The sequence below is a fragment of the Rhinolophus hipposideros genome (assembly GCF_964194185.1).
Source record: "Rhinolophus hipposideros genome assembly, chromosome: 4".
Lineage (NCBI taxonomy): Eukaryota > Metazoa > Chordata > Mammalia > Chiroptera > Rhinolophidae > Rhinolophus > Rhinolophus hipposideros.
In genome coordinates, this window is record NC_138050.1 from 38,440,062 (window position 1) to 38,467,379 (window position 27,318).

The 27,318-nt window shown below is 41.6% G+C and overlaps 1 protein-coding gene across 4 annotated transcripts in view; it reads right to left on the bottom strand.

Moving 5' to 3' along the window:
- Positions 1-2,336: 2,336 nt before the first annotated feature.
- Positions 2,337-27,318, bottom strand: part of MFHAS1 (multifunctional ROCO family signaling regulator 1) — a gene marked incomplete at its 5' end in the record, with an annotated part of 69,485 nt that continues 44,503 nt past the window's right edge. The window contains 4 exons of one of the 4 annotated variants that reach the window (XR_013993262.1): positions 2,337-3,992; positions 4,959-5,063; positions 9,437-9,547; positions 15,544-15,670. Coding sequence is in view for 1 of the 4 variants with exons in the window: in XM_081047092.1 (XP_080903218.1) it covers positions 5,030-5,063; positions 15,544-15,670 (161 nt within the window). Of the gene's footprint in view, positions 5,064-9,436; positions 9,548-15,543; positions 15,671-27,318 lie in introns of all 4 variants that reach the window. The other 3 variants (XR_013993261.1, XR_013993263.1, XM_081047092.1) reach the window with 3 other exon arrangements.

Genomic DNA, 27,318 nt, shown 5'->3' on the forward strand with positions numbered 1-27,318 from the left:
TAAATTTTTCTGGCAGAAATTTTAGAACTGGGGGAAGCAACTTTAAAAGCTTTGGAGTCTTTTTGGCTTATAGGGAAACCGCCTGGTCTCTCCGTAGGTTGCATTAGAGTATGTACTTCCATTATATTACCCATTCACATACCATTTTCATAATTTTTGCCATACAGTCACCATTTTTTTTCTCTGTGTACCACCTGCATTTATTCACTTAATATTTTTCTTTGGAATACATTTTAAGGATTTCATTCTAAATACATTCATTTTTAAACCAAACATTTTATCGCCAGTGCAAATCACCAGTTAAGCATACGTGATGAAAACAAAAATCTTAAAAATTGTAGCTAGATATTGTTCAAGACTCAGAGCCTGAGGTTTGCTTTCTAGGTTAAAAAGAGAACTACGCAAATAAATAGAATACGATTAGCTGCATTTGACCAGTGCTTCCCGGTGCTAGGCTGTCATGAGCACTTTACACAGAGTGTGCCATTTAATATTCAAATAACTGTATAAGACCGATTTTCTCCATTTTATACTCTGGAAACTGAGGCACAAGGCAAATAGGTGACATAGCCAGGCTTCAAACAAAGGCAGTCTGGAGTGAGTGTTCTTAACCACCCTGCAATTTATGTTTTTATGGAAACATAAAAGCCCTGCAGAGAGAAGTAAGTGATTCTCTATCATTTGATGCTATGCCTGCCTCTCGCGTTGCACTGCGGGGCGTGTCCTGTACTTTGGAAACACTGGTCTCAGAGGACGTCCACAGACGACTCTTGGGAAGTTTCCTTCCACACTCTGATCCACGTGAAAATGCTGCACATTCAATCCCCACAATTTATATCAACATCTAATAGGTTCCGAGTTCTGCAGCAAAAACTTTCCTAAGCTTTAATGCAGCATTTCTCAGACTTACTTGATCTCAGAAGCCTTTTACAGAGGAACAAGTATTAGTATCTTAGGACCCATGAGTGTTTCATGGAGCAGTTTGGGAAACACTTAGTCTCAGCGTCTAGAATGCAATTCATTTCATTCAATAATTCTTGTATATAAAGATGAAGAAGGTATTTCTTACTTGTGCTTATATATCCAAATAGGGTTTCTGTTACCAGGTGAATTTTCTCATGCTGTCAAACTCAGACTACCTTCAAAGGCGCATCTGCTTTATAAAAGCGCTTCCAGTAACTCCATGTCCCCTCCCTACGCGCTGCCAACAGTAGCACATTCTACCAGGTGATGTCCCTCCTGGTTCCAAGCACCAATGGGTGACATAAGTGGCCATGGGCAAAGGAAGCCCTGGGCTTTGGAATTCAGCACCTGAGTGAGCAACTGCCTGTGTATTCAAAGCAACCCTGGAATCTACTTCAAAAGCTCACAATTAAGTAGAAAAAATAGGGTTGGGAGAGAGTGATATACGTGATAAATCAGGCACTTGTAGTTGTCACCATGGCTACCTGCTCACCAAGTTTAAAGAACTCCGAGGTTCTTGGTAAAGCAACAGCAGACCCCAGTGATGCCTTCTGCTCCTCTGCTCTGTTCACCAGGAGGGGCAGCAGGACTGGGCACGCGGCCTTACCTGGATTCAGCGGTATCAGCAAGTCCGTCCAAGCTCTTCTTTCGAAAATTCTGACCATTACAGGGTTTCAGCTTTTCCGCTGGCAGGGTACATTTGAATTCTGGGCAACCTACCTTCCCAGGGAGGCGTCTGGCTAAGGGGGTCCTTTCTTTCTTCCCTGTGCCCCCCAGTGCCCCAGCATTGCAGGGCAGGGCTTTTCTGCTCTTGGTCCTTCCCTAGAGGCTGTGGCTTCTGCATGAAGCAACCACATTCCTTTCCTTTCCTTATCTTCTCAACTGTCCTTAAAAAAAACAACACACACACACACACACACACACACACACAAAACAACAGGGAGAATAGAACCTCTGACCCAGGTCCTTCAGGGTCAGTCTTTCAGCCTGAAGACACAGACGCCCCCTGGACAATAGTTACAAAGCGGTGGCAAGGACTTCTGCCAAGAGCCCTTAAAAGAGAGATCAGGGTAAGGAAACTTGCAGACCTATCACAAACTCGTAAGCTTTGATTTAGGAGGTTAGCAGATCATCGAAAAAATGATTTGATTAAGAGACCAGAGCTGATAGTCAAGAGTTGAATCTCCAGCCTGAAAACAGGCAGAGTTTTAATAGACTACTTCAGTTTTCTTCTTGGGGACTAAATCCCCAACAGAGCTGCCACCACCCACCTCCCACCGCTCAAAAGTGACTTAGCTAAAAAGATGCAATAGTTATTCATTAACTGATACAATTGAAACTGAAAAAAAAAATTCAAACAGAAATAACTAAACTCTGGTAATAGTAACTGTTTCACCATTTGCATTTTTATTGAACTTTTTTGAAGTTTTTTTTTTAAATTTTCTGCCCGGTTATGACAATTAAATGGGAAACCGCAATTACAATTCACAAACAGTGGCATGAAAAAGAACACACGCTCCACCAGGAGTGACACCAAACCCTTTCCATTTTATTCATTCAAAAGTGTTCACAGCACAAGCGTCAAATCTGAGCACTGTCATTTTTTTCTTGGAAGGGGAAAAACATTTATTCTGGTAGCACTTTTACAATTCCAGGAAGTGGTTTTGATACCACAAGTTGCAGGAATAGAAACCATAACAAACTTGGAGGGCGTGTTTTTTGCGACGCCAGGGACTCGTTGGCTGGAAGGTTCCCCTTGTGCTTAGTGCAGTGCCTGTCAGCCCTGGCTGGCCGAGCCTTCCCAGGTGGCGAAAGAAGAAATGGACTTTCCTGCACGGACAGCGAAAATTCCTGTAGAGCAGAGTGTTTTCTGTGTCTCTCACCCTCCCCTCACCCTGCAGCAAGTTCTCAAGCTTTTCTGGAGCTGCTCTGGGTCACATGACCCTCTATCACCATGACCTTTTTACTTAACCATATGTGACACCAAGATTTCTTCTTACACTGCTTCTCTAGGGTTCAGATGACAGCACAAAACATCACTTGTCAAAAAATAGCAAGATATTAAGAATGTGGGCATTTATGTTGATAGTAACAGCACACACTTTGCAGGGTATGTCACCCCAAAGAGTATTTTTTTTTTCCATTTAATATGGTCCCCTGGAGAGTAAGCTAGAGTCTTTTCAAAATCAAAATCAGTTAATCTGACAGTGTAGGAACTGTCTCATGCCAACTGAAAAACTCTTATGCCCAATGATTCAATGATCCGTAAAGCAATGCCATGTCAGCATTCAGCTTACACTTACTCACACGCCCCCACACACATGCATACACATGAGAACTGTGACAAAAGGATCAACCGGATTAACTTTGTGACTGTATTCTAAAAGAAAATGAAATCTCAAATTTGAGGTATCATATTAGACTATTTAAAAATGCAGAAATGGTCTGATCCCACTTGATTTTATGATCATAAGAAATCATACTTGTTTAATTGGAGGTTCTGCAATTAGTAAAGTTAACTCCTGGGGCACAAAATATTCTACAAAAATAGATTTTTTGCAATGCAGCCACTTGCTTGATTGTTATTTCTTTTAAAACATGTGTCAAGACTTTCTACACTGTGGCATTCCAAGAGTCAGTACTTTATAAAAGAAGGAAAAGAATGATACCAGCTGACTCACTGTTCCTGTCTTACACTGGTGAGAAATAGTCTTACACATTTCCACTCAACAGGCAGAGGCGGCAGATGTAGACAGAGTCCTTTCCATTCTTCAAAGACTAGAATGTTTTACTATTGCAGCTGTGTGGCCCCAATTAGGAGAAGAGAAAGCAATTTGTTTGGTTTGCTTTTCAAATTTTGCTTCTTGGAGACTTTAAAACAAGAGTTTTACTAGTTCCTGGCAATCAGAGGCTCTGTATTAATAAATAATGTGGGATTATGCTCTCCAATTAGGCCATTTACTATCTTCAGGCCTGACAGCCAGATGTGGGAGGCTTTCAAAGCGCTCTGCTAAATTTTACAGACTGTTCTAGGAAAAGAGAGAGAGAAAAAAAAAAGGACTCATTAACAGAGTTCTTTGCATGTTTCCAAATTGACTAGATTATCTCAAGCTATTGGAAGGCTCAGGTTGTCCGGGGACCGGTCGAACCCTCCGTCCTGCTCCGCTGAAGAATCCTAACACCAGACCTCCATCAGTGCTTCACCCACTGACAACCCCCAGTTGGCATGGAAGCCTGCAGCAAGGGCACCGTGCCTCGCACTAGTGATATATGGACAAAGGAAGGGAATAATCCCACCACCCTGCCCAACACTTATAGGCAGGGGACTTTAATTAGAAGGAGAGGGGACATTGCCCGAAAGTTCTTACAGATTACTGACCATCTTCACGAACCAACACTTAATTCATGGGCAGATAGATATCTTTTTTTTTTTTTTAATCTGAGAAGGATTAAAGAATAAAGAATGAAATGAACAAAAAGGTCTTATGCTAAAATAAGAAATCGCCCCATCTTGGCACAGTTCTCATGCAGAATATTGCACCCAGTGTTAACTAACGCTAGAAGCTTCAAACTGTATAAATTTAAATGTATTTGCAATTACAAAAATAAAGATAAACATATACATATTTTACACTAGTTACGGAACAGCAATGAATGGTCAATCGATCCCTCTTTCACATTTAATAGAACTGAAATCTGAGTGCTCTCAATACTGCCACCTGTACTGGAACTATGGCTTATATGTGCACAGAAAACAAAATCCCTGAGAAGCCATTCGACTTTTTTTCTTTTTTTTTTTCTTTTCTTCAAGTAGCGCTCTCCTTGGAGGATCACAGTTCTGAGGTTCAGGTTGTAAAACATTTGCTCCATATTCTCTCCCATCCTCCCCCCACCCTTCCCCACCTCATCTGCAGGCCAGGCGTCGTACTGAAAAGCACCCCAAACACCTATGCACTCAAGTGCATGGACTTCACTTGGGAGAGAGGAGGGTTTACCAGGTACAAAAGATGGTCCAGGTGAGTTCTGATGCTCTCTTTTCTCCATGGAAACTCCACAGCCGTAAAAGTCACTGGTTTCTGTGCTTTTCGCCAACGTTCTTCCTATACGGATAGATGAGAAGAAAGCACAGAAATGACAAGAGGTAGTGATACTCTCAATTATAAGAACAGGAAGCGATATTATAAATCTATGTTTTGCACAAATTTTCATTTCTATTTCTAGAATGCCTTATAAAAATGTAAATGTCAGGCAACTAATATTCCTACAAAGGAAAGAGTCCTTTTACTAGAAAACTAGCCAAACATTTCAATTTGTGACATTAAGTTCAGACTTAAAGAGGGGACTACACCAATTACATATAACCACCTATTATTCCACTATAATCTCACAGCTTAACTAGACTTCTATTTAAGAACCTCAAACTCTACACCCAGCACTGCTTCCTTTTATGAAACACACAGACACACGTACATACACACTAAACCCTCTGGAAGTAGGAATCCATAGTAAAAAGTGAGAACAGCTGCCTATCTGGACTAAAAGGCATGCTTTTACTTAAAGTGTTGTAAGCAAGGCTGTCAAACTAAAATCTGGAGTTGGATGAATATAAAAATGAAGAAACGGCTGCATCTTTAGCTAAACAAAGTGGTATTCAAGTCAGGAAAAATGGTAGGAGGAAAAAAATGTCAAATGTCCCCATCCCTTATTTCAGCTTTTCTGTAACATGCAGTGTGATGTTTTAAAAAGTTGTAGCAACAATTTAACAAAACACACAAAGACAGAAAGGCTTATGATCCACTTCCCTCATTCTCTGTCCCCTTATCTCTCCTAATGTTACTTGGTTTTATGGGAACTAATGAGTATCTACCTAAGACATCTCACCAGCTTATACAAGAAACAGCCGAGCATAATATTAATAACATCACCAAAAATATGCACCTTCCATTTACTAATGAGTTACTTACTATACACCGGGAATAGCACCCTTCACTGTAGGACGTTATTTCATGAATCCTCAACCCATCCCACCCTGCATTTTATTAAGAAGGAAATCAAGATTCCAAGAAGTTATGTAACTTCCCCCAGGGTACACACCAGAGAGCTGCAGAGCCAGGCCCTTGACTCCAAAAGGGTTATCTGACTCCAAAGCATGCTTGACAGGAATATTTGGGGCCCTAAGAGTAGTTTCCTGTTTCTAGGTATTCAACCATGAGGACTCTTTGAAGGCCTATTATTACAGGAAACTTCCCAGTAAAGTTTGGGAGACGGCCTCAAATTCAAGTAATCATATAATACATCTAACTGTAAAGAGGATGACAGTGTGAAAACACAGGTCTCAACCAAGCAGTTAACTTTGGTGCTGTGAGACGTGGGTTTGCGTGGGAGATGTTTTTCTCACTGAATCTAACGAACCTTCAGAAATGCACACAGTTATGTCTGGGCCACACCTAAGACTGAGAAACACAAGAATACCTAATCAAGGGCACCTACGAGGAATGTTCCAGTGTTGAAGGAAGTGAAAGGGAAACCGGTATGACCATTTCTCCACATTAACAGCACTCTTCATGTTTGGGCTCTTAGAGAGAAAAAAAATCCATCAAATCACCAACCTTCCCTCACCTCTCCCTGCTTCCCCATCTCATAAACTTCTTATCTATCGCTCAAAATCCATGTCAAGTTCCTAGAACTTTTCTCAATTCTGGCTGATAGCGTTCTTTCTTCTCTGTGCCTACTGAGCTTTGTTGACAGCAGGTATCAGATTTTAGTTGTAATTAGACACTCACAAGATTGTCTTGTTGTATCTTTGATTCCCATTCTCCCCAAGGAGGCTATTATAGTCTTAATTATTTCTGCATCCTCAACACCTGGCACAATGCCTAGTAGAGGGCAAATACACAACAAAGATCTGCTGAATGAATGATGAATAAGATGTGATGAAAAAGGCACAGGTAAAAAATATCCAAGCTATTATGAGCTCATTACTATAACGGAGGTGTGCGAGAAGTATTAAGGAAATGTGAGGCAAAGAGTGACTTCAATGTGATATATAAATGATGTATTACAGAGTTGTACACTTGAAACCTATACAACTTAACTAACCATTGTCACCCAATAAAATTTAATTTTTAAAAAAAGTGACTGATTACAGTTAAAAGGGATGGGATGGCTTCTCAGGATGGTACATGACCTTGGCCTTACGGATGATGAGCCTTCATCTGGTAGGAGAGAAGGAGTGGCAGCCAGCTAAGGGCTGAGCGCCAGCCAGGGGTACAGTGTGGCTGACCCCTCCCACAGTAAGGGAGTGTCATGTACGTTAGCAGTGTGGCTGGGGTCTGATTGTGAGTCATGCCCCAGATTTTGAACTTGAGACTATTATCACTAGGAAGCCATGCGAGGCTTTTAAGTGGAGAGAAGGGACAGGGTCTGACGTTGAAAGATAAAATTGGTTTGAAGGACAAAAAGACTAGAGAATAAATAGGAGGCCAGTTGAGACCTAACCACAGGGGTCTTGGCACAGACTGGTGGGCATAGACGAAAACATGGGCCTAAGAGAAAGTCATAGGGCCAAATGCACTCATGTCAAGACACACTGATAAGACAGGCTAACAGGTCTCAGGGCAAGACTGCATATGGAGAAGAGGGACAGTGTTGAAACAGACAGATTCCTAGCTTCACAGATGGGTGCAAAGCACAGGCTGATGAAGAGCTTTGTGGGAGGAAGAAAATAATTCACACCCTACGAAGCCTACAGCTCACCCAAGGGGCCTGCCATATAGAGTGCTGGGAGCAAAATTATTCAAGGTATTTATAACTGGTATTTATTATAAACTGAAGTCATACCATGTTGTATTAACCAGATCTTTTATTTTCTATATTCTGATGTTTGGACATCTGGGTCCTTGCTGACCTGGAGGGACTGCCCCTCCCAGCATTAGCTAGCTCCTAGAGATAACTAATAACTCAAACGTGAGTATGTTTCTCAAAAATAAGCCAAATGATCCAGAGCCCACACCCCAACCACCCCCTTTATCGGCTCTCACACTCTGGGCCACTAGTCACCTGCCCTAAACAAACACCCCCAGAGACCTGCTACCAGATAATTAGGGGCAGTCCCGATGCCCAAGCGCCCGCTGCAACTATTCAAACCAGCCAGTCCTAAGTCTGTTCACCCTGCCTTTCCCCTCCCCTTCCACAGAAACCACAATCCAGGCTCTGGCCCACAGCTTCTCCCTCTCTTTCTGCCTCAACGACCGGTGTTCCCCAGTGTAGCCCTCCACAGCATGGCGTGCCCCTCCTCTAAGGAAATGTAATAAATGACCTTTTCAGTGGCAGTCGTCTCCTGATCTGTTGGCCTTACTGTACTTCCGACGTTGTATTAATACTCCATATTTTAAAACAAATGTGGAAGAACCTGCTGTGAAAATAGCACCGAGCCCGGGAGGCACGACGTGGATTTCAGGCCCCGCTGTGCATTCAGTCACTGACGGTGGGAACACGGTTGGTCGGGGACTCAGTGCTCCTGGCCCCATGGGACTTCCAGGGTTTGTTGGAAGGAGCAAATGGGTCAGGGGGCTTCTCTCTGAGGCGTTTATCCAGGCACAGTAGGCATTTGTGACTAATATGAAAGGAATTATGTCACTCATCTCTATCTCGTGAAGACCAGGATGGGCTAATGCTGTTTACTGAGTAACTGCAGGTGGCCTTACCAACAGATCTTCGTGTGTTGGTGGAGGGGAAGGTGAGCCAACATTCTCACCTACCTACCCAGCAATCACTTGGGCAGGTCCCTCAATAAGCTATTCAAGTATCTATATTTGCACTTGGAAATTTTATTTTTTATTATTATCTTTATATGCCATCTACAGTGTACACCACTAGTAACTCCTAGTGAAATAATAGCAACTGAATTTGCTGAATGCTATTTACTCAGTGAAAGGAATAATGCTACGTGTTTTCCCTGTAAGTGTCTCAGTACTCACAATAACCCCATGAGATGAGTGTTTCTGTAACCTGGATCTGACAGATGTCTACCTCACAGCGCTAACAAATCAGAAAGATTCAAACTCAGGAAGTAAACTCCAGAGCCCATCAAACTGCCTTGAGAAAATAAACACAAACACTGCTTTTAAAAAGCTATTTGCTGTGCTAATCAACTTGAGCTTTCACTGATTTTGCATTCTTGCATGATATTCCTGTAAATTTTTTTTAGATGCTGTCTCTTTTCCAACAAGGATCTGATTACTGATATATGTGATATTAGAGTAAATTAGGTGAAAGAATCAAGCAGCTTCCTTATTCTTAATTCCCAAATGAGTTTTGATTCTGGATAAGGAAAATATTTGTAACCTTAAAATATCCTGTTCTATAGAATCCTTCATCCCAAACGCCACCCCACTTTCCCCCCCTAAACTCTCCAAGTCCTTAGGAAGCCCTTATCTATTTAAGAAACCCTCTCTGCTTCCCAGAGACTTACCCTTAAAAATTGGTGCTCCTAAAGTCACAGATTGAGTACAGTAAAAGTGATGGCATAAGGGAAAGAAGCACTATCCTTTCCACTTAATTTTCCAAGAAAGTATGCAGATACCTAAGCAGAGAGGGAACAAATTCCAGTATCAATGTGGCTGATGGGAGACTAAATAATCAAAGAAACACGATTCCTCCTCACCTGTAAACGTAGCAAGGCAATGAGCTGCCTCACCCTTTGCAAAGAACAAAACAAATCAACGGTGCTACACCCCACAGGCAAACTCCACGGGTAGCCTTCCCGACCTTCCATGTTTTAAAAATCGGTGGTCAGTGAAAAATTTTCCATTGCGATAAAGCCAAATTCACCTTTCTCCATTGCTTTAAAAAAAATTTTTTTTGTCAAGTCTGTATTAACTAATCTGAGTGCAGTTAAAGATAATTTGCCTGTTTATTTGGTGAGATAAAGGCTGCAGAGTCTTCATTCTACCTTTTTTTAAAAAACTTTTATTTAAGTGTGTTTTTCCAAGACCCATCAGCTCCAAGTCAAGTAGTTGTTTCAATCTAGTTGTGGAAGGTGCAGCTCACAGTGGTCCATGTGGGGACCGAACTGGTAACCTTGTTGTTAAGAGCACCGCGCTCTACTTGACTGAGCTAACCGGCTGCCCACATCCTACTTTTTATAAAACGGTATTTCAATTGGTCTTAAATATCCTTATGCCATAACAATGCAACTGCCAAAATCCCTATGCAAAATAACCACTATTATTTTTTAGAACACTTGTAACAATAAGTAACTGGAGTTTTCCTGGGATCTTTCTCAAATGGGAACACTACAGTATATACCCAAATTTAAAGGTAGTTTTGAAACACAGTGATTCAGCCTTGCCTTTTATTAGTAGTAGTACTTTCTGTTAAAGGAGAAAGCTTAGCCCAACAATTTTCAAGTCAGTTCATTTTTTTCTAATTCTCTAACACATGACCTGTCAAAATCAGAATTAAGTTCCTTTTTCAGTCCCAGCGCCCCACATACGATGCAGTGCAAACAGACAGGGAACCCCCACAAGAGAAATGGCAACTGTCAGGAAATAAAAATGATATATTCCCATGTCCTGTGTGTTCAAGGATCAGTCCAGTAAGAAACCACATGGAAGAATGTGGGTTGCATTCCAGGATGCCGTAAGGTAAAACATTTTCATACGCTAACCTGTTGAATTCTCTCTTTTAAATGAAAATCAATAGGTACGTTGGGTTACCTGGAAGTTTATCAGAATATATGCTTAATTTGTAGAGGTAGGTTTGGTTTAAACCTCTTTGGAAATAAGAAAGAGAAACATTCTATAGGGTAGCTAAAAATGAAACGCAAGCCCAGAGAAGTTCTCGCTTGCCTTCTGAATTGGAGTTGTAAGTGTCTCAACCTGCAAAGCAACAGGATGAAGATAGGAATTCACAAATTAAAAATTTTAAACAAAAATTAAAAATGATCCTTCTACTTGTTCCTTACTTTTTCCACTGAATGTATCTTTTTGCCCCTTATGACTCCTTACGTCCAAAGCTCAGCATCCCTGTAACGTTTAGGGGTCTGTCAGGCTGCCATTGAGTTCTGAAGGATAAATGTATGAGATGACGGCTGTGTTAATTAACTAGGTGGTGGGAACCCTTTCACAATGTGTATGGGTATTAAATCACTAGGATGTACACTTTAAACGTCTTACAATTGTATTTATTTGTCAATTATTACCTCAGTAAACAAAAAAACAAAAAAAGAAAGAAAAAAAAAGGCCAGTGGCTGCCAGGTGTTAAGTGGGGAAAGAAGGATAATAGGGGAAGTACGGAGGACTTTTATGGCAATGAAAATACAGTATGTGATACTGCAATGTGCATGACGTATGTCATTATACGTTTTTCCAAACCCACAGAATGTATACCACCAAGAGTGAATCCAAACGTAACCATGGATTTGGTGATTATGATGGGTAAGCGCAGGTTCGTCAATTGTAAACAATGTACCGCTCTGGGTTGGGGGAGGGGGCCCTGTTGATGACGCGGGAGTCGGTGATGGCAGAGGCTGTGCATGTGTAGAGGCAAAGGGTGTTGGGATCTCTCTACCTTCAGCTCAATTTTGTTGTGACCCTAAACGGCTCTAAGAAAATAAAGCCAGTATTTTTAAAAATTGTTCCCTATACTAAACAAAACAAAACTGAGAAGGTTGGTCTCCCTCCAAGCAGTTCCTCTTCCCCTCTATTGTTCAGTAAACAGAGGGCTAGCAATTGGGGGGAGGGGGGGTCAATTCACTGCCTTTAGGCTGAACTGGGCCAGGGATAACGTGCTTATAAGAATTTCTTTAAAACTGTCAAATCTGTTTATCACACCAGGCAGGCAGCAAAACCATTCCTGAAAGTGACGCTAAAAATATTTATTGACTCTAGGGAACTAGGTGTCGTAGTAAACACAAGTGACTGCAAATGGGCAGGAAGTTTCTGTTTGGAATGAGTGATGAAAATGTTCTACAAGTAGATTGTGTTGCACAATTCTGTAAACGTATTAATAATTATTAAATGGGCAAGTTTTGTGGTATGCACGTATACTTCAATAAAGCTTTTCAAAATGCATCAGATGGAATCCGTAACCTTAAGGTCAGAATTGTTCAGAGCAACCCAGCAAATTTGCTGCTGGGGGAGTTTTCATCTAATCTCCAACGTAAATCTCCTTGAACATCAGCCCAAGATAGCCAAAGTGTGAAATGACTCACATTCTTGATAAAGCAGCAAAGGGGACCAGAAGCACTCAGCCCCTCGGTTTCTCCCTGGAGGGGGAAGTGCAGGAGGAGAGCCATTTCATCAGGACATGGAACCTCTTCCCAAAGGAATGCTGGTAGAAACCTCAGCCACCAACCACTGAGATAAGTGGTGGGAGTAAATCAAGCTTTTAAAAAAAATCACTACCTACTCTTTATTCTGTCTCTCTCCATAGGCAAACGAAACACCTAGGGAAAATGTTAAATGAGAACTAGAAAAGCTCAGAATTCATAAGGAATATCCAATCAATGGTTTTTCTTTATAAAGCACGATGAGCACTGTTCTTGTGTACATGGTCCAAGGCAGGCAGTTGATTGACAAGTCTCTGATTTGGCCCATAAAGGAGTAAACTGGGCAAAGAAGAGCTTGGAGAGTCCTTTTAACAACCACCATAAGATGTCGATCAGTGACCTTCGAGGAGGGTGATTATTCTGTTAGGCCTGAGACAGTTCTGGTAGATGCCTACTGTCCTGGGTTAATAATTATGAACAGCCCTCATGTCATTCTCAATCCTTTCCTGCCTTGAACAATAAATTATATGTTTAGCTATAAATGTGAATTGAGGGCGGATGGATTGTGCTGATCCATGCAGCATGCACGAGTTTTGCCTCAGTGCTAGCAGCTGGTTATGGACCAGAGAGGCTCCACAGGCAAAGAGAAGGTCCACTGGCCAGAGAGCCCACACTTGGAGCTCTGGAAGAGATCTAAAAGGTCAGAAAGTCCAGCATACATACATTAGAATCATCTGGGTGACTTTTTTTTTCTTATTGGGTAATATTGGGGAACAGTGTGTTTTTCTGAGACCCATCAGCTCCATGTCAAATCGTCATTTTCAATCTAGTGGTGGAGGGCGCAGCTCACTGGCCCATGGGGGACTCGAACCGGCGACCTTGGTGTTACGAGCACGGTGCTCTAACCACTGAGCAAACAGGCCACCCGATTTTTGTTTTGTAATGGCTCATGCCTGGTCTCTCCACATGGCAATTCTGATATACATGCTTGATTAAGAAAGCCCAATCTTGACCAACCACCTACATTTTACGGGATGACTGAAAAGGTAAGTGAAAGATCACTCTACAGTGGACTGCTTAAGTTAAGTTGGCTGGTGTTGCAAAGCTAGTGAAATAGCCCCAGTCTCCCAATTTCCAGGGCCTGCTGGGACCCCCCCCCCCAGTCTTACACTCAGACTCAGACCTAAGCTGTGCTGATGTAACAACCACCTCCTATGACAACTTTCCTCATCAGCCCCCTAAATCTCCTGCTTCCAATATGCTAACATCCATTTGTAAATTAGACCTCCCACTGGGCCTGGCCTGGACGTGTTTGTTTTCATAGATATTCCTTCCTTCACTCAGAATTGAGACTGACACTCCAAACCTGCCATCCATTGGATGACACTTTTTAAAACCCATTTCAAAACAGAATTATTCACATAGCTCAGTCAAAAGTAGTTCAATCCCTAAAGGTATTCCATCTAGCATCTACACATCTGAGGCTATGTAGCTCTGATTACCTGAGACTTTACAGACTTATTCATTTTGGGACAATAAACTATGTGAGAGAGAGGGGCCGATAACATTTTGTTCAGGTTGGAGTTAAATATCTTTCCATGGCAGTACAACAAGAAGCCCATGGGAAAACACTGATAAAGCTGGCTCCACGCCACTGTGGTTTCTTGTGCAAATGGATATTATAACCCCATCTCTATCTTGCCTATTAATGCCACGTGGCTATGGCAAAACAACAGGTTAACATCTCTCCTGGCTCAGGAAAATCTACACCAATGCAAAATATACTGAACAACTGTTTCTCTCTGTTCCCTCTGTTCCATACCCTGCTGTTTCTATATCCCCTTATTCCTACCCTACGAGTTATCTGAAAGAAAGGCACCAATGTACCCCAAATAACAGTACATTTCTGTTTGATATGTTCAGGTCAGGGGATGTTACGGTTAATATGAAGTGACTGTGTAATCCTACTTTAATATTTAAGAAGTACTTCAAGATTTTACAATGTCTTAGGGTTATATTAGTGAGGAATTCCACTATATTTATGTTAGCTAAAATAGCTTTCTGAATATAATAGCATTAGATAAGAGTTTCCTTGGGTGTTTAGTGATATTTCCTAGCAAAGAGGGCCTAGGGACGTTCTGTCTGAGTCACCCGGCTTGGAGAAAAGGGGCAGCAGTCTTTTCCTGCAGCTGCTAATGAATGAGACTGCCCCTGAGCCGCCACCCCCACCCCACCTCACCACCCCCACCCCACCCCACCACCACCACCGCCCTCCCCTGCCCTACACACACCGCTCTGCAGAGAGCAGGCCAGAGGCAGGAAAGCCAACGCTTCATGGATGGAGGCTGAGCTATCACGCACAGCTCTCTCCAATGCAGCCTGATAGCAGGTTTCTCAAGAGGAGATGACAGGTGGTCATTTTCAAATGCAAACTTCCCACCCTCTCTATGAAAAGCTTAACATAAACAAAAAAAATTCTATGTGGTCAACTAGGAAGGAAAAATGACAGTTCCTTGCATGAGTACTTTGCTGCGTCAGTCATGTTTGCTGAAGAACCCAGATGCGAGATCTGCTCCAAGACCCGTGGCTGCAGCTTTTCAAGATTTGCAGTAAGAAGGTATTTCATCTCAGTTTAGAAGTGTTTTCACTATTTGGTTCTTCATACTACTACTACTACTACCAAAAACCCCCACAAAAACAAACAAAGAAAAGCACCCAAACAGGGTGAGTTCTAGCTATACTACTAAGCTCACGTCATACCCACAAGTTAGCTCACATACGTGCATTCTCTGTCTTTAAGTTCGTTTTGGGGAAGATGGGAACAAAGGCACAGCCTCTGATTATCAAGGACTGACAGAGAAAAAAATGATCTACTACAGATTTTCTACAGGCTTTTCTTATTTAATGAGCCCTCGCTGTTCTTTGAGGTGAGGGCCTACTTAATTCTGCAATGGCAGAATTAAGCCCATCCATTAAAAAAAAAAAAAGTTCCTTTTGGTTGCATATATCTGCAAATATACTAAAAATCAATGAATTATACACTTTTAATGAAAGTGAACTGTATGGTATGTGAACGATAACCCAGTAAAGCTGTTAAAAATGCTCTCACTTTTTTCAACAACAGTGTAAAAATAATCACAAACAGGAAAAAAAAAATTCCTAGTTTGCTTCATAAGCCATGGTGTTGATGTCACCCAGATAACGAGGTGCTTTTCGAGGTCTGCTGAGATGTGCTTTTACTTAGCTTCTGTGATCACAGTGACAGGCGCGACCAGAACCGAGGGCGGGGCTAACCCGTCAGCACTCACTTAGAACAGGGGCTGATCACAGTCGGTGTAGGTGGGTAAACCAAGGCAACATTCACTCGTTCGCTGCCGTTCTTGGGGCAAATGATCTCTGCCACTCCTTCTGGTCTGGGCTGACTCAGCAGCTCCCCTGCAGGAGAGAGGAAAACGCATTAATGTGATCTGCCTTCAAAGATGGGACCACTTGACGGAGAAATACAGCACTTGCTTGGGAATGGGGAGGCAGGGAGAAGGGCAGGTGAGAAGGATCCACAGAGAATGGATGACAAGAACAAAAGCACCACCAGAACCGTCGGCACTGGCTCTGCTCCCACTCGCACTGCTGAATTCTCATCTGCATCACTGTGGAGAGCGTTCTGATGGTTGCGGCAGGAAGGCCACCCTTCCAGACAAAAACAGCATCTGCCACTATTCTCATCCCCTTCCTTTTCAGACTGACTCGGGAGATCTTTATCTACATGTGGCAGCAAATTGAGCCAGGATCCCTAGAGCCCAGAGACGCTGGGGCTACCAAGAAGGTAGGTGTTCATAATGAGAATGCAGGCAGATGCGAATGCAGGCAGGCTTGGCAATTTTTCAACAAAGCCCTGCATAAAAGACCTGTAAACGCAGCAGACTAAAGGTGTTATCAAGGTAAAGAGCCTAGCTTCATACTGGCAAGAGGATTTCCTGGGTAGGTTTGAAACAGACTTGAAAAGGCCAACAAAATACAATCTTATGGGTAATGGGGTCCAGTAAAAACAGGTATTTAACTTAATGGATAATCACAATACCCCAAGGGTATCTGCATACTCTGCATGCCCTGGATATAATCTATCTCCAACTAGATCATTAAATCCCTAAGCGCAGTGATGACTTCCATTCCTTCGTTTCCTGCCCCTTGTCCAGTGGCACCCCACCCTTTCTCTGCTCCCATGGCCAGCATGGTGCTCTCATTCAGAGAGAGTTCAACACATAGCTCCTGGCTGATGATGGTACATGTACTCATACTTGCCTAAATCCCCCTCTTTAATAAACCAAACCAAGAGCACGATACATATGCCAACCGGGAAAAGATGCTACTGAAATGAAGTCAACTCTATGGTAGCCATCACTCATGTTACTGATTTGACTTTCTAAAAACCCCAAAGTACACGCCGACATGAGCTAAGACTAAAATCCTTTGCCTCCAAATACCATGTCTCTAATGGCCTCACCTTCAGCAGCACTCACACTGACAGAGCACATCCACGTGCCCCCCCGCCCCCCGAGCTAACAGCTTTAAGTGTGCTTCGCACTGCATCTTTACAATGTTCCTCTGAGTTTATCCTCATTTTACAAATGAGGAAGCTTATGCTCAGGGAGGTTCTGTGGCATATACCCCAAGACAAGAGCTGGCAAGTGGGAGACCTGGGATGTGACCTTGGGAACCCATCTCTGGGGCACCCCCCTTCACCATCACTTTCTAATACCTCCCAAAGTGGGGACTACTTCTTTATGCCAGAACACATCTCTCCTAGAAGAACAATCTAAAAACACTATTTTGAAATAAGGATATAAGCATTGCCATATTTGTACTTTTATGAAAGACATTTATTTCCTGGTTTGAACTTTTTTTCCATGCCTTTGCACAATAGGAACGGGATGTACTCTGAGTTCCTTAGCTAAACTACTGTAAACACCAAATCACTGCAAAATTTAATGTAGCATGATTAGCTTATGCTATAGATACTTGGGTATCAGAACTATACTCTGACACCAGGTAGGAAAAGAGCCCAAAATGTAAAAATGCAAGTTAAAACTGTAAACATTAAATGTTATCAACGTAATAAAAAGAACCACAGTAACAGCACGTTAGAATTAGACTGACACTTGGAAGTCTTCCAGTCCAAATACCAGTCCAAATTACAAGTCAGAAGCTCTTTCAGTTCAACAGAGTTGCTCCAAGCCCCATAGAGAGCTGTTCATCTTTCAACCAACGAATCCACCACGAACCACGGGGCTAGAACTGCAACAAGAGGGTGCTCTGAACACCCAGGCCTTTAACACCCCTGGCCCTGGACTGCCCTCCCCTGGTCCCTCACCTGCTATTTCAATTTGTACTTTCTTTCCCAAGATTAACCACAAGGGTTGAACACAGACTGGGCCACTCTGGTTTCCCCTGAGAACTCTCTCCTGGTTAGAATGTCACGTAGGCCTCAGCTTTCAGTTGCCTACGTGCCCAGATAACAACTGCAGATGGCAAACCCCACCCCAAGCACCCATCCCTGGCATCAGCCTGGCACAGCTGGCTTCCTTGCTGGGTATGTTGTAGGTTTTGTGAGCAGAACTTCAGTTTGCCAGATAATTTGAAACAATTTATAGTAGACTACTAAGCATTGGTTATCAATAGCCATTAAACCAGCTGTTTTACTACTCCGTCCCCCACGCATCAGACTCCCAGTAACATGCAGGACCAGACAACTGGGTTTTGTATCTAGCAGCACTGCCAGCCACTGAAAGAGCACAATAGTTGAGGGTACCGAGATGTTTCATGTGTACGAAAAATTCACTTGATGCTACAGAAAAGTGAGCAACAAGTAGGGTTCAAAGTCTCCAGTACATCTGTGCACTCCAACAAGTGCCAGTATGCTTAGGGTTTAAGAAATGGGCCCCAATCCTAGATTAAGAAAATAACAGAAATCGCTTTTTCCTCCCCCAAAACCTATCTTATCACACATACGAAGAGTGGTTCATAACATGTGTTACCTACTAAAATAGAAGCTCATCGTCTTAAATTTCTTTAACACAAATTTGAGTTTAAAGTACAGCCATTAGTTGAGTATTGAAATAGGGAGACGCTACTATGTGTGAGGAGCTGCAGGGAACGCAGGGGATATAGGAACCTAAGGCAAGGCCTGTGATGGGGAGGATCTCAGCATCTGAGAAAGTCCAGTGTGCAAAAACGGAGCCACAGTCCTGCATAAGGGGTGCCCCCAAGGAAAGTCATATGAGATGCTACAGGAATAATGAGAAGGACAGACTAATAGTAATTTGCAGAATTGGAAAAGACCTTGAAGAGTGTGGAACATTGACTCAAAAGACCCAGTAATATTCATGATCAGAATGGGAAGTAATACATGAGCTCTACCTTACCCTCATGATGTCATATATGGCAAGCTACAAAAGAAACACAAATTAACCTCAGAAGAAAAAATAATCATCACAGAAGCAGCTAACGTTTATTGAACATTTATTATGTGCTCAATAACTATTATCTCCCTTAGTCCTCAGGACAATCCTATGAAGTAGGTACAACTATCATCCTCATAATAGAGAAGTGAGGCTCGGAGGAGTTAAGGATTCATCAATAGTCACAAAGAGGAAATGGCATTGCCAGAATTTGAACCCGGGACTACCTGACTCCACTTTTAACCTTTGTGTAATACAGTCCTCTGGCCAGGATATTGTCATGATTAAATTAGATAACATATGAAAAGTGCTCAACATTGTATCTGGCATCTAGTAAGTTCTTGACACTATTATTATAGTGATAAAATTTTGTAGAAGCTTACTTTTCCAAATACATAAAAAATTTACAGTACCCAGGTTCTCCACAGTAAAGCAATACACAAGGATTAGACCATTAACTACGTGCAAAATACCCACCCATCAGAAATTTGAAAACTACCAAATGAAAAAAATTTAGATTTATTACACGTCATCACTAGTAAAAGCAAATAAAAAAGATAAATCCCAAAGTTGGTGGGAGCTAAAAAAAAAAAAGTTACATTTACAGAAAATGTGTTTTTATAAAATTTATTTATTTTTATTAGTTTCAGGTGTATGAAACAAGATAATGATTATATACTTACATATCTCACAAAATCATAACCCCTACAAGTCTACTACCCATCTGACTCCATACATAACTGTTACAATACCAGTGATTATAGTCCCTATGTTGTACTTTACACTCTGTAACTATACATACAGTGGGTGCCAAAAAGATGTATACACATTTTAAGAAAGGAAAAAACTGTATTCAAATTGTAATACTCAATATATATCAATAACAAAAGATGAATACAAGTCACGTTTGACTTCTGCAATTACAAGAGGTGCTCAAAGTGGTTACCATCAGTGTAATTTTAACATTTTTTTTCCTTTCTTAAAATGTGTATATATTTTTTGGCACTCTCTGTATATATTATTTTATAGTTGACATTCAATTTTATTTTATATTAAAGAAAATATCTTATCGGTAGAGTAAGGAGAAATATACATGAAACCTGGTATATTTCCTTTTTAGGAACTTGCTTCGAGAAGTAGGTCTTGCTTTCTGACAAAAATTATACAATGATTACTCATACAACACTATTTATAAAATGGTGAAAACTTAGTAACTCTCTCAAATGTCCACCAAAGAGGAAATGATTAAAAACTATGACACATTAATAAGAGGAATTATCTGTAGTCATTAAAAATTATGAGACTGACATTTCAATGTGGAAATGTAGACTTGGAAGTACATTCTACTTAGATACATAAATTGACAAAGAACACAAATGACTTTAGAGTGAAACAGGTCATTCAAGATTAAGGGGTCCTGAGGTTATCAGTTTATTTATTTTTATGTTTGAGTTAATAAAAAAAAAAAAAGAAAGAAAGAAAAAGAAAAGAAACAACTAAAGCATGCCTCACACTGAAGGGAGATGCCAGCTCTAAATGCTGACACTTTCTCCTCTGCTGGAGATTTTTCCATTCATTTGCAGTATATAATGTATACTAGAAGGAATTATAATGTATACTGGAAGGAATTATCTAGATATCTTCAAGGCCTCTTTCAGCTCATTTTTTCTGAAGATGCAGAAATTTGGCCTGACAAACAGAACACTACATTTACTGAAGCTGTGTCAGGCCACGAACTGTCTCCTTGTGCCCATTAAAGCTGTGAAAAACTATCCTTAATTACTCTAACTCAAGATTTCTGGCATTAAAATGGCAGCAAACTCTTGTCAACTGTTTACCCCTCTGTGGAAGAACAGAATACCAAGTTTTATTATGATTTAAAAAAAACAACAACACACAACAGAAGTGAAATGAGATCAACTTTTTCTGTTAATTGTTGGAATTTTCAAATATTGGACACATAATGAAAATACTAAAAATTTATCATACTTGTAGGGCTGGTTTGCTCAATGGTTAGAGATCAGTGCGCATAACGCATAACACCAAGGTCACCAGTTCGATTCCCACATGGGCCAGTGAGCTGCGCCCCCACAACTAGATTGAAAACAACGACTTGACACGGAGCTGATGGGTCCTGAAAAATCACATTGTTCCCCAATAAAAATAAAAAAATAAAAAAAATTATCATACTGACAAGCCAAATCACATTAGAAGCCCAAAACATTTCCTTTCAGTGCAAATAAAACCCACGTCCTGATCTAGGATAAAGATCTAAATTATGAACATCCCTCAACATCCAGCAAACGTGGTCTAGAAATGAAAACAATTACATAGGTTCTAGGAAGGAATTATCTAGATATCTTCAAGGCCTCTTTCAGCTCTAATATTCTAAAATTCACACCCCTGCAGCCCCACAGTCCACGGCTGTCTTTTAGTTAAGTGTGACTCTGGATGTAGCTGCAATGAGATCCATGAATGCATGTTTCCCACATCTCCTTGGGGCCAAGGTAGCAGCCTCTGAAACCAGTGAGCAGGAGGGTTCCCCACTTTGCAAGCCCTCCAAACTATCAGGGAAAGAAAAGATTGGTGAACTGCCTGGTCACTTTCATATGGAAGGGGAAAGCCAGGTAGAGATAAAAGGACACCTTGTCTTCAGACAAAATAAAGCCCAGAAAGCATATACACAGAAGAAGTAAACACTGAACACTAAATGTTATATTTAAAAATGTGCTACTAAATGAAAACCACAATGAGATATCACCTCACCCCAGTCAGAATGGCTTTCGTCAACAAGACAAATAGTAACAAGTGTTGAAGAGGCTGTGGAGAAAAAGGAACCCTCACACACTGTTGGTGGGAATGCAGACTGGTGCAGCCGCTATGGAAGGCAGTGTGGAGGTTCCTCAAAAAATTACGAATAGAATTATCATATGACCCAGCAATCGCTCTCCTGGGTATCTACCAAAAAAATCTGAAAGCATTTCTCTATAGAGACACGTGTACTCCAATGTTCATTGCAGCTTTGTTTACGGTGGCCAAGACATGGAAACAACCAAAATGTCCTTCAATAGATGAATGGATAAAGAAGTTGTGGTACATATACACAATGGAATACTATTCGGCGTTAAGGAAAGATGATATAGGAGCATTTGTGACAACATGGATGGATCTTGAGAGTATAATGCTAAGTGAAATAAGTCAGACAGAAAAAGCAGAGAACCCTATGATTTCACTGATATGTGAAAAATATTCACTGATATAAAACTGATATAAAAATTCACTGATATAAACCAAAAACAACAAGACAAACAAATGAGAACGAAAAACTCATAGACACAGACAATAGTTTAGTGGTTACCAGAGGGTAAGGGGGGTGGGTGGTGAGGGTAAAGGGGATCAAATATATGGTGATGGAAGGAGAACTGACTCTGGGTGGTGAACACACAATGAGATTTATAGACGATGTAATACAGAATTGTACACCTGAAATCTATGTAAATTTACTAACAATTGTCACCCCAATAAATTTAATAAAAAAAGAAAAATAAATAAAAATAAAAATGTGCTACTGTGCACACTTAAGAGTCTGAGAAAAGGCGGCAGAAATCTCAACACTTGTTGGTTCCAACATCACCAACTGTTTGTAGACTTCCTCCCCAGTTTCATGGGAGGGTCCCCCATGCCTGCACTCCATCACCACTGTGCCAACCTCAGGACAACGGCTAAATAAAATAAAATAGACTGGGTTATACTTTTTGGTAGCTTTGATTTAAAAAAAAATATTCCATTGTGTGAAATGGCTTTGGTCTCGGCCCTTTGATTATGAATTATAACTTTTTTAGAAGAGAAAGTGACGTGCAGGAAGTAGTGGAACAACTTTGTGTAAAGAGCAGAAACAGATCTGGGCCTTTTGTCTCCGAGCCCAAGGTTGTGCCCACCTCTGGCAGCCATCTTTTTCATAGAACATAAGTAAAAACTATGCACAATTTGGAAATAAGTGTAAAAAATTTTAAATAAATAGGTCATAAAATGTCATTTAAGCATATTTTGTGTCATATTTAAATTAAAGTGAAGTTTAAAAGTAAATTAAAACGAAAATAAATAAAAGGCAATGCAGTTTTGGAGTTGCCTTTGGAAATTCTACCCTAACCTTTAAGTAAATAGGAGATATCAATAACTCGGAGCCAGCAAAAGTCATCCTGGTATAAAGTCAAGAGAAACTAAAGAGGAAAATCCCATGTTCCCAAGCCTGGCTCTGCCACGGAGTTCACGCAGTCATTCAATAGATGCAAGCCAACCACCGAGTAGTGCTGGATAGGCACCCCACAGACTCTGGGAGAACAGCAAGTAGTAAGTACACAAAGATCCCTGATTTCACGGAGCTTATGGACTAGAAGGAAGAGTAAGAAACCAACCGCATAACTAATGAAAACTTGTTACCCAGATCATTAAAATAGGCTAACAAGATGGAGAGTGACTGGGTGTCTTCTTACACTGGGATGTCCAGAACAGGAGGTCTCTCTGAGCAGGTGACATTTAAGCTGAAATGTGAACGATAAGGAGGAGTGAGCCATGGGGAAAACATTCCAGACAGAGGGAATCAATCACTAATGCATAGTTCTGAAAGTAGGAGGATGCTTGGCTGCCCGGCGAAAAGCATGGCATGGCTGGATCATGGGTGAAGAGGAAAGGGGACAAGGAGAGGAAGCAAGGCAGCGAGGGCCAGATCGTCGGCACTTGGTAGGCCAGGGAAAACCATCTGGTTTTCATTCTAAGTGGTAGGGAGCCATGCGCTAGGTTTTTAAATGGAGTAATGACATCTGATCTGTTTTAAGATCACTCTGGCTGCTGGATAGGGAGGCAAGAAGGAGACTGGGAGACCATTAGGAGGTTCATGCAGGAGCCCAGGCAAGAGATGGTGGAGACCTCGTCTGAAGAGGTGACGGTGGAGCTGGAGAGTCTGGACTGTGTTTACCCCCATATCCCGTTCACAGTCCACAGGACTTGCCAATGAACTGGATATGGGGGTAAGAGGCAGAGAAGAGCTAAGGATACTTCCAAATCTTGGAGAAACTGGAGGATGGTGGTACTACTTGCAAGACTAAAAATGTGGCTTGTAGGAAGGCGAGAAATCAAGAGTTCTGACCTAGCCAAGTTAGACTTTCGACTGTTAAGATAAACATGGTGATAGATATTAAGTTAATAATTACATATACATCATGTTTCCACAAAAATAAGACCTAGCCGGACCATCAACTCTAATGCGTCTTTTGGAGCAAAAATTAATGTAAGACCCAACCCGGTTTTATTTTAATGTAAGACCCAGGTCTTATATTAAGTTTTGCTCCAAAAGACGCATTAGAGCTGATGGTCCGGCTAGGTCTTATGTTCGGGGAAACACAGAAATTCTGGATTTGCAGTAAAAGGTTAAGGCTAGAAATAGAGATTTGAAAGTAATGAGCAAATAGGTGATACTCAAAGGCAGAAAAATGTATGACATGACTAAGGAAAGTAAGTAGATGGAGAAAGGAACCAGAGACAAAGTCCTGGGGTGCTCAAAATTTAGAGGCTGAAAGGAACAAGAGAGACCAGTTAGAAACTCCCAGAAGGCAGAAGGAGAACGAGAAGAACGTGTCCTCACAAAAGAAAACAAACTCCTTCAAGAAAAGGCAGTGATCAGCTATGCCAAATTCTGTCGAGTGGACAAGCAAGAAAACAACAGAGAAGGGACCGCTGGGCTTGGAGGTTCCTAGAGGCTTCGATAGAAGCACCCTCAGCAGAAACATGGGGATGGATGTCTGACTGAAGTCTTTGCCTGAGTAAAGAATGGGAGGTGAAGAAGTGGAGACCATAACCAGAGATAACTTTTCAAGAAGTTGTGAATTATGCTGTACCTGTCATTTGTACTCTCTGAGCTGGTTACACCACATCTCAAGAAAACAGTTAGGGAACTAGACTTGTTCATCTGAGTTTTCTCCAGCTCCAGGGCTCCGTGTCTGAACTGCCAAAATGAATGGGTGGATAGACAAAGGAGTGAGTGAGTGAAAGGACAGAAGAATGAATGAAAGATCACAGGCTTAAAAGGAGCCCTGGAGCGCCGTGCAATGAACTGCTGTTTTGGAAAGATAAACAGGAAATGTGCAAGTCTCTTCTGTGATGGACTCCATGATTAGAAAGTCATTTGTGTGGTAAATATCTCCATTAAAAAAATAACAGTAACAGTGAAATAACATCTGTTTGCTCTTTAAAATAGATTTTTATCAAAAAATGTAAAAGCAGGCAAAAATGCTATAACCACACTAATCAACTTAATGTATATGAAACTGCTGGTCCTAGAGAAACAATAAAAAGTAGTTTGCCTCTGGAGTCAGACAACCGTAGTTACAATCCTGGCTAAGATTTACAGGTTGCAATGATCACTCAGGGTCTAGTCAAGAAACAGAAACCAAGAGTGAGGTTTCACATAAACAATTGACTTTTTACAGGGAATTTACTACCAAGAGGAAAGAGAACTCTAAAGAACACCGAAAGCAGAGGGAGATTATCTAAGGAAGAAAAACTTGGATGTGGGAGGAGCCCTCCCCAAGGCTGGGAGAGTCAGACCTGGTTGGATAGCGTATAGTGCAGCTGCCTGGATGGTGGAGAGGTCGGCAGGGTTGCTCCAGGCCACACCAGTGCACAGTTAGCTGACTGAAGCTAGCAGGGAACTGTCCTCCCTGGGTGCCAACAACATTCCCCAGGATGCTGGATAGGGTACCCACAGATTCAGCAGGAATCTTCCTGCTGGGCCACTGGGAAGTCAGCTGGGGTGGCCGCTTGGCCATATATACTCTTAGGAAATTCTAAGATTCAGAGAGTGGTCCCCCAAAATTGCAGGGTTGCTGCACTCTCCCTGACAGCAGAATTTGCTTTGGCTCAATTAGTTTCTCTTGGAAGTGAGTCAAACTGATACGGCCAATTAATAACTAGATACATCCTAAGGTATGAATTCCAGAGGCAGCTGCAAAAACTGACACCATCAGAAATTGTGAGCCTCTTCTAGAATTGTGTTTTCATTTTCACCATATAGCCCTGCAATTCTTCAAAATGTGAGAATCCACTGAGGTCTAGGCAATTTAACAATGTAAAGACATTTCCATCTTCAGCCATTTATTGAATTCTCAAGTCTAGTTTTAATTCTGAATACCGGGACTTCTTTTTTAAAAAACATTCAGAAATGCCTTTCTGTGCCTTGAAGCTTTGGCGACAATTTGTAAAGTCTTACCAGTGACAGTACAATCAGAAGCAGGCCGATAAGGTTCTTAGAGTTGCCCTTGAAAGAGGGGTGCGACTCAGTACCCATCTTCAGCAAGTTGGCATGGCCAGTCATCAGACTGCACTAAACAAACTAAATTTCAGTACTTTTCAACTTCTTCCCAACATCCCCCAAAGCTGTGGGAGTGGTGACAGGTACAGGTAGGAAGGGAAATGAAAAATCACACTCGTGATTACGTACTTCTGTGGCTTACACCATGGTGCTAACCTGTGAAGTCCTCAGACTCACCTGATGAATAATGCAACTGAAGCCCCAGGCAGGCCCCATACTGGGCACAAGTGACTGAGACCTTTAATTTTTCCTTTTACAGCATCTGGAGCAAACAAACTGAGCTTTTCCTTGTTTAGCCCAATTCCTGACAGAAGATGATTGTTCTAATGGTAATGTTTGCTTATAATTACATAAAGCTTTTTTGTTTGTTTGTTTCAGGGACAGAAGGAGGTGACTGAGTATCTCAGGTATGCTATGCCAAGAGGAGCGGCATTTGGCTCATGGGGTCCCTCCCTGGTAGATAACCATCAGGTGTCTTCTGGATTAAAAGAGTTATGACCTCAGATCACAGCACCTCTTCCAAAGCCTTTGGCGAAAGTTCAAGCAAGAAAAAAAAAAATCTAACAAAATTTCTTTTCAAACCTCTGCCTGAGTTTAGTCACGTCCCTCACATTACAAGTGGACACTTCCCTTTCTTCATGTCTCTTTTTCTTTCTTTTTTAAAAATTCATACACACAGCCAATCCTCTGCACCATCCTTTCCTACGACTTCCTCATTGAAATTGCCTCCCTTCAGCCTCCATTCCATCACCTGCAGTGGAACAAGAGCTCCAGCCACCTCCTCCAGGCTGCTCTTCTGCCTAGACTCTCTCCATCTGCTGAAAAAGCCTCAGGGTCTCCAAATGTTCAGGTCCCTGAGAAGTCTCCTTTCACAAGTGTTCTTCACAGCATTGAGATAAGATGCCAAGTAGAAACTTCAGGAAGATTCCACTTTGAAGTGTGAGGCTCCAACAGACACAAAATGAATATTCCTGGGGGCCAGAATAAACATCCAGGACCGCAGGTGAACCTGGCTCATGCGGCATTTATTACTATTAATATTAATATGTAGGAGAAATTATTCCAGGGAAGCCGCAGGAAGCTGAGCTGCCTATCAGGAAGGGCTTTGTTTTGGGTTCTAAGAAAAAGTCAACAGCAACAAAATAAAAGAGTGTTTTATAGTTCTTTATACTTGCCGTTATACTTGCCGTTCTCAGCATCTTTGTCAGTTCCATATTAGCCCAGATAATACACAAATTGCCATAAAATACAAGAGATCCTGT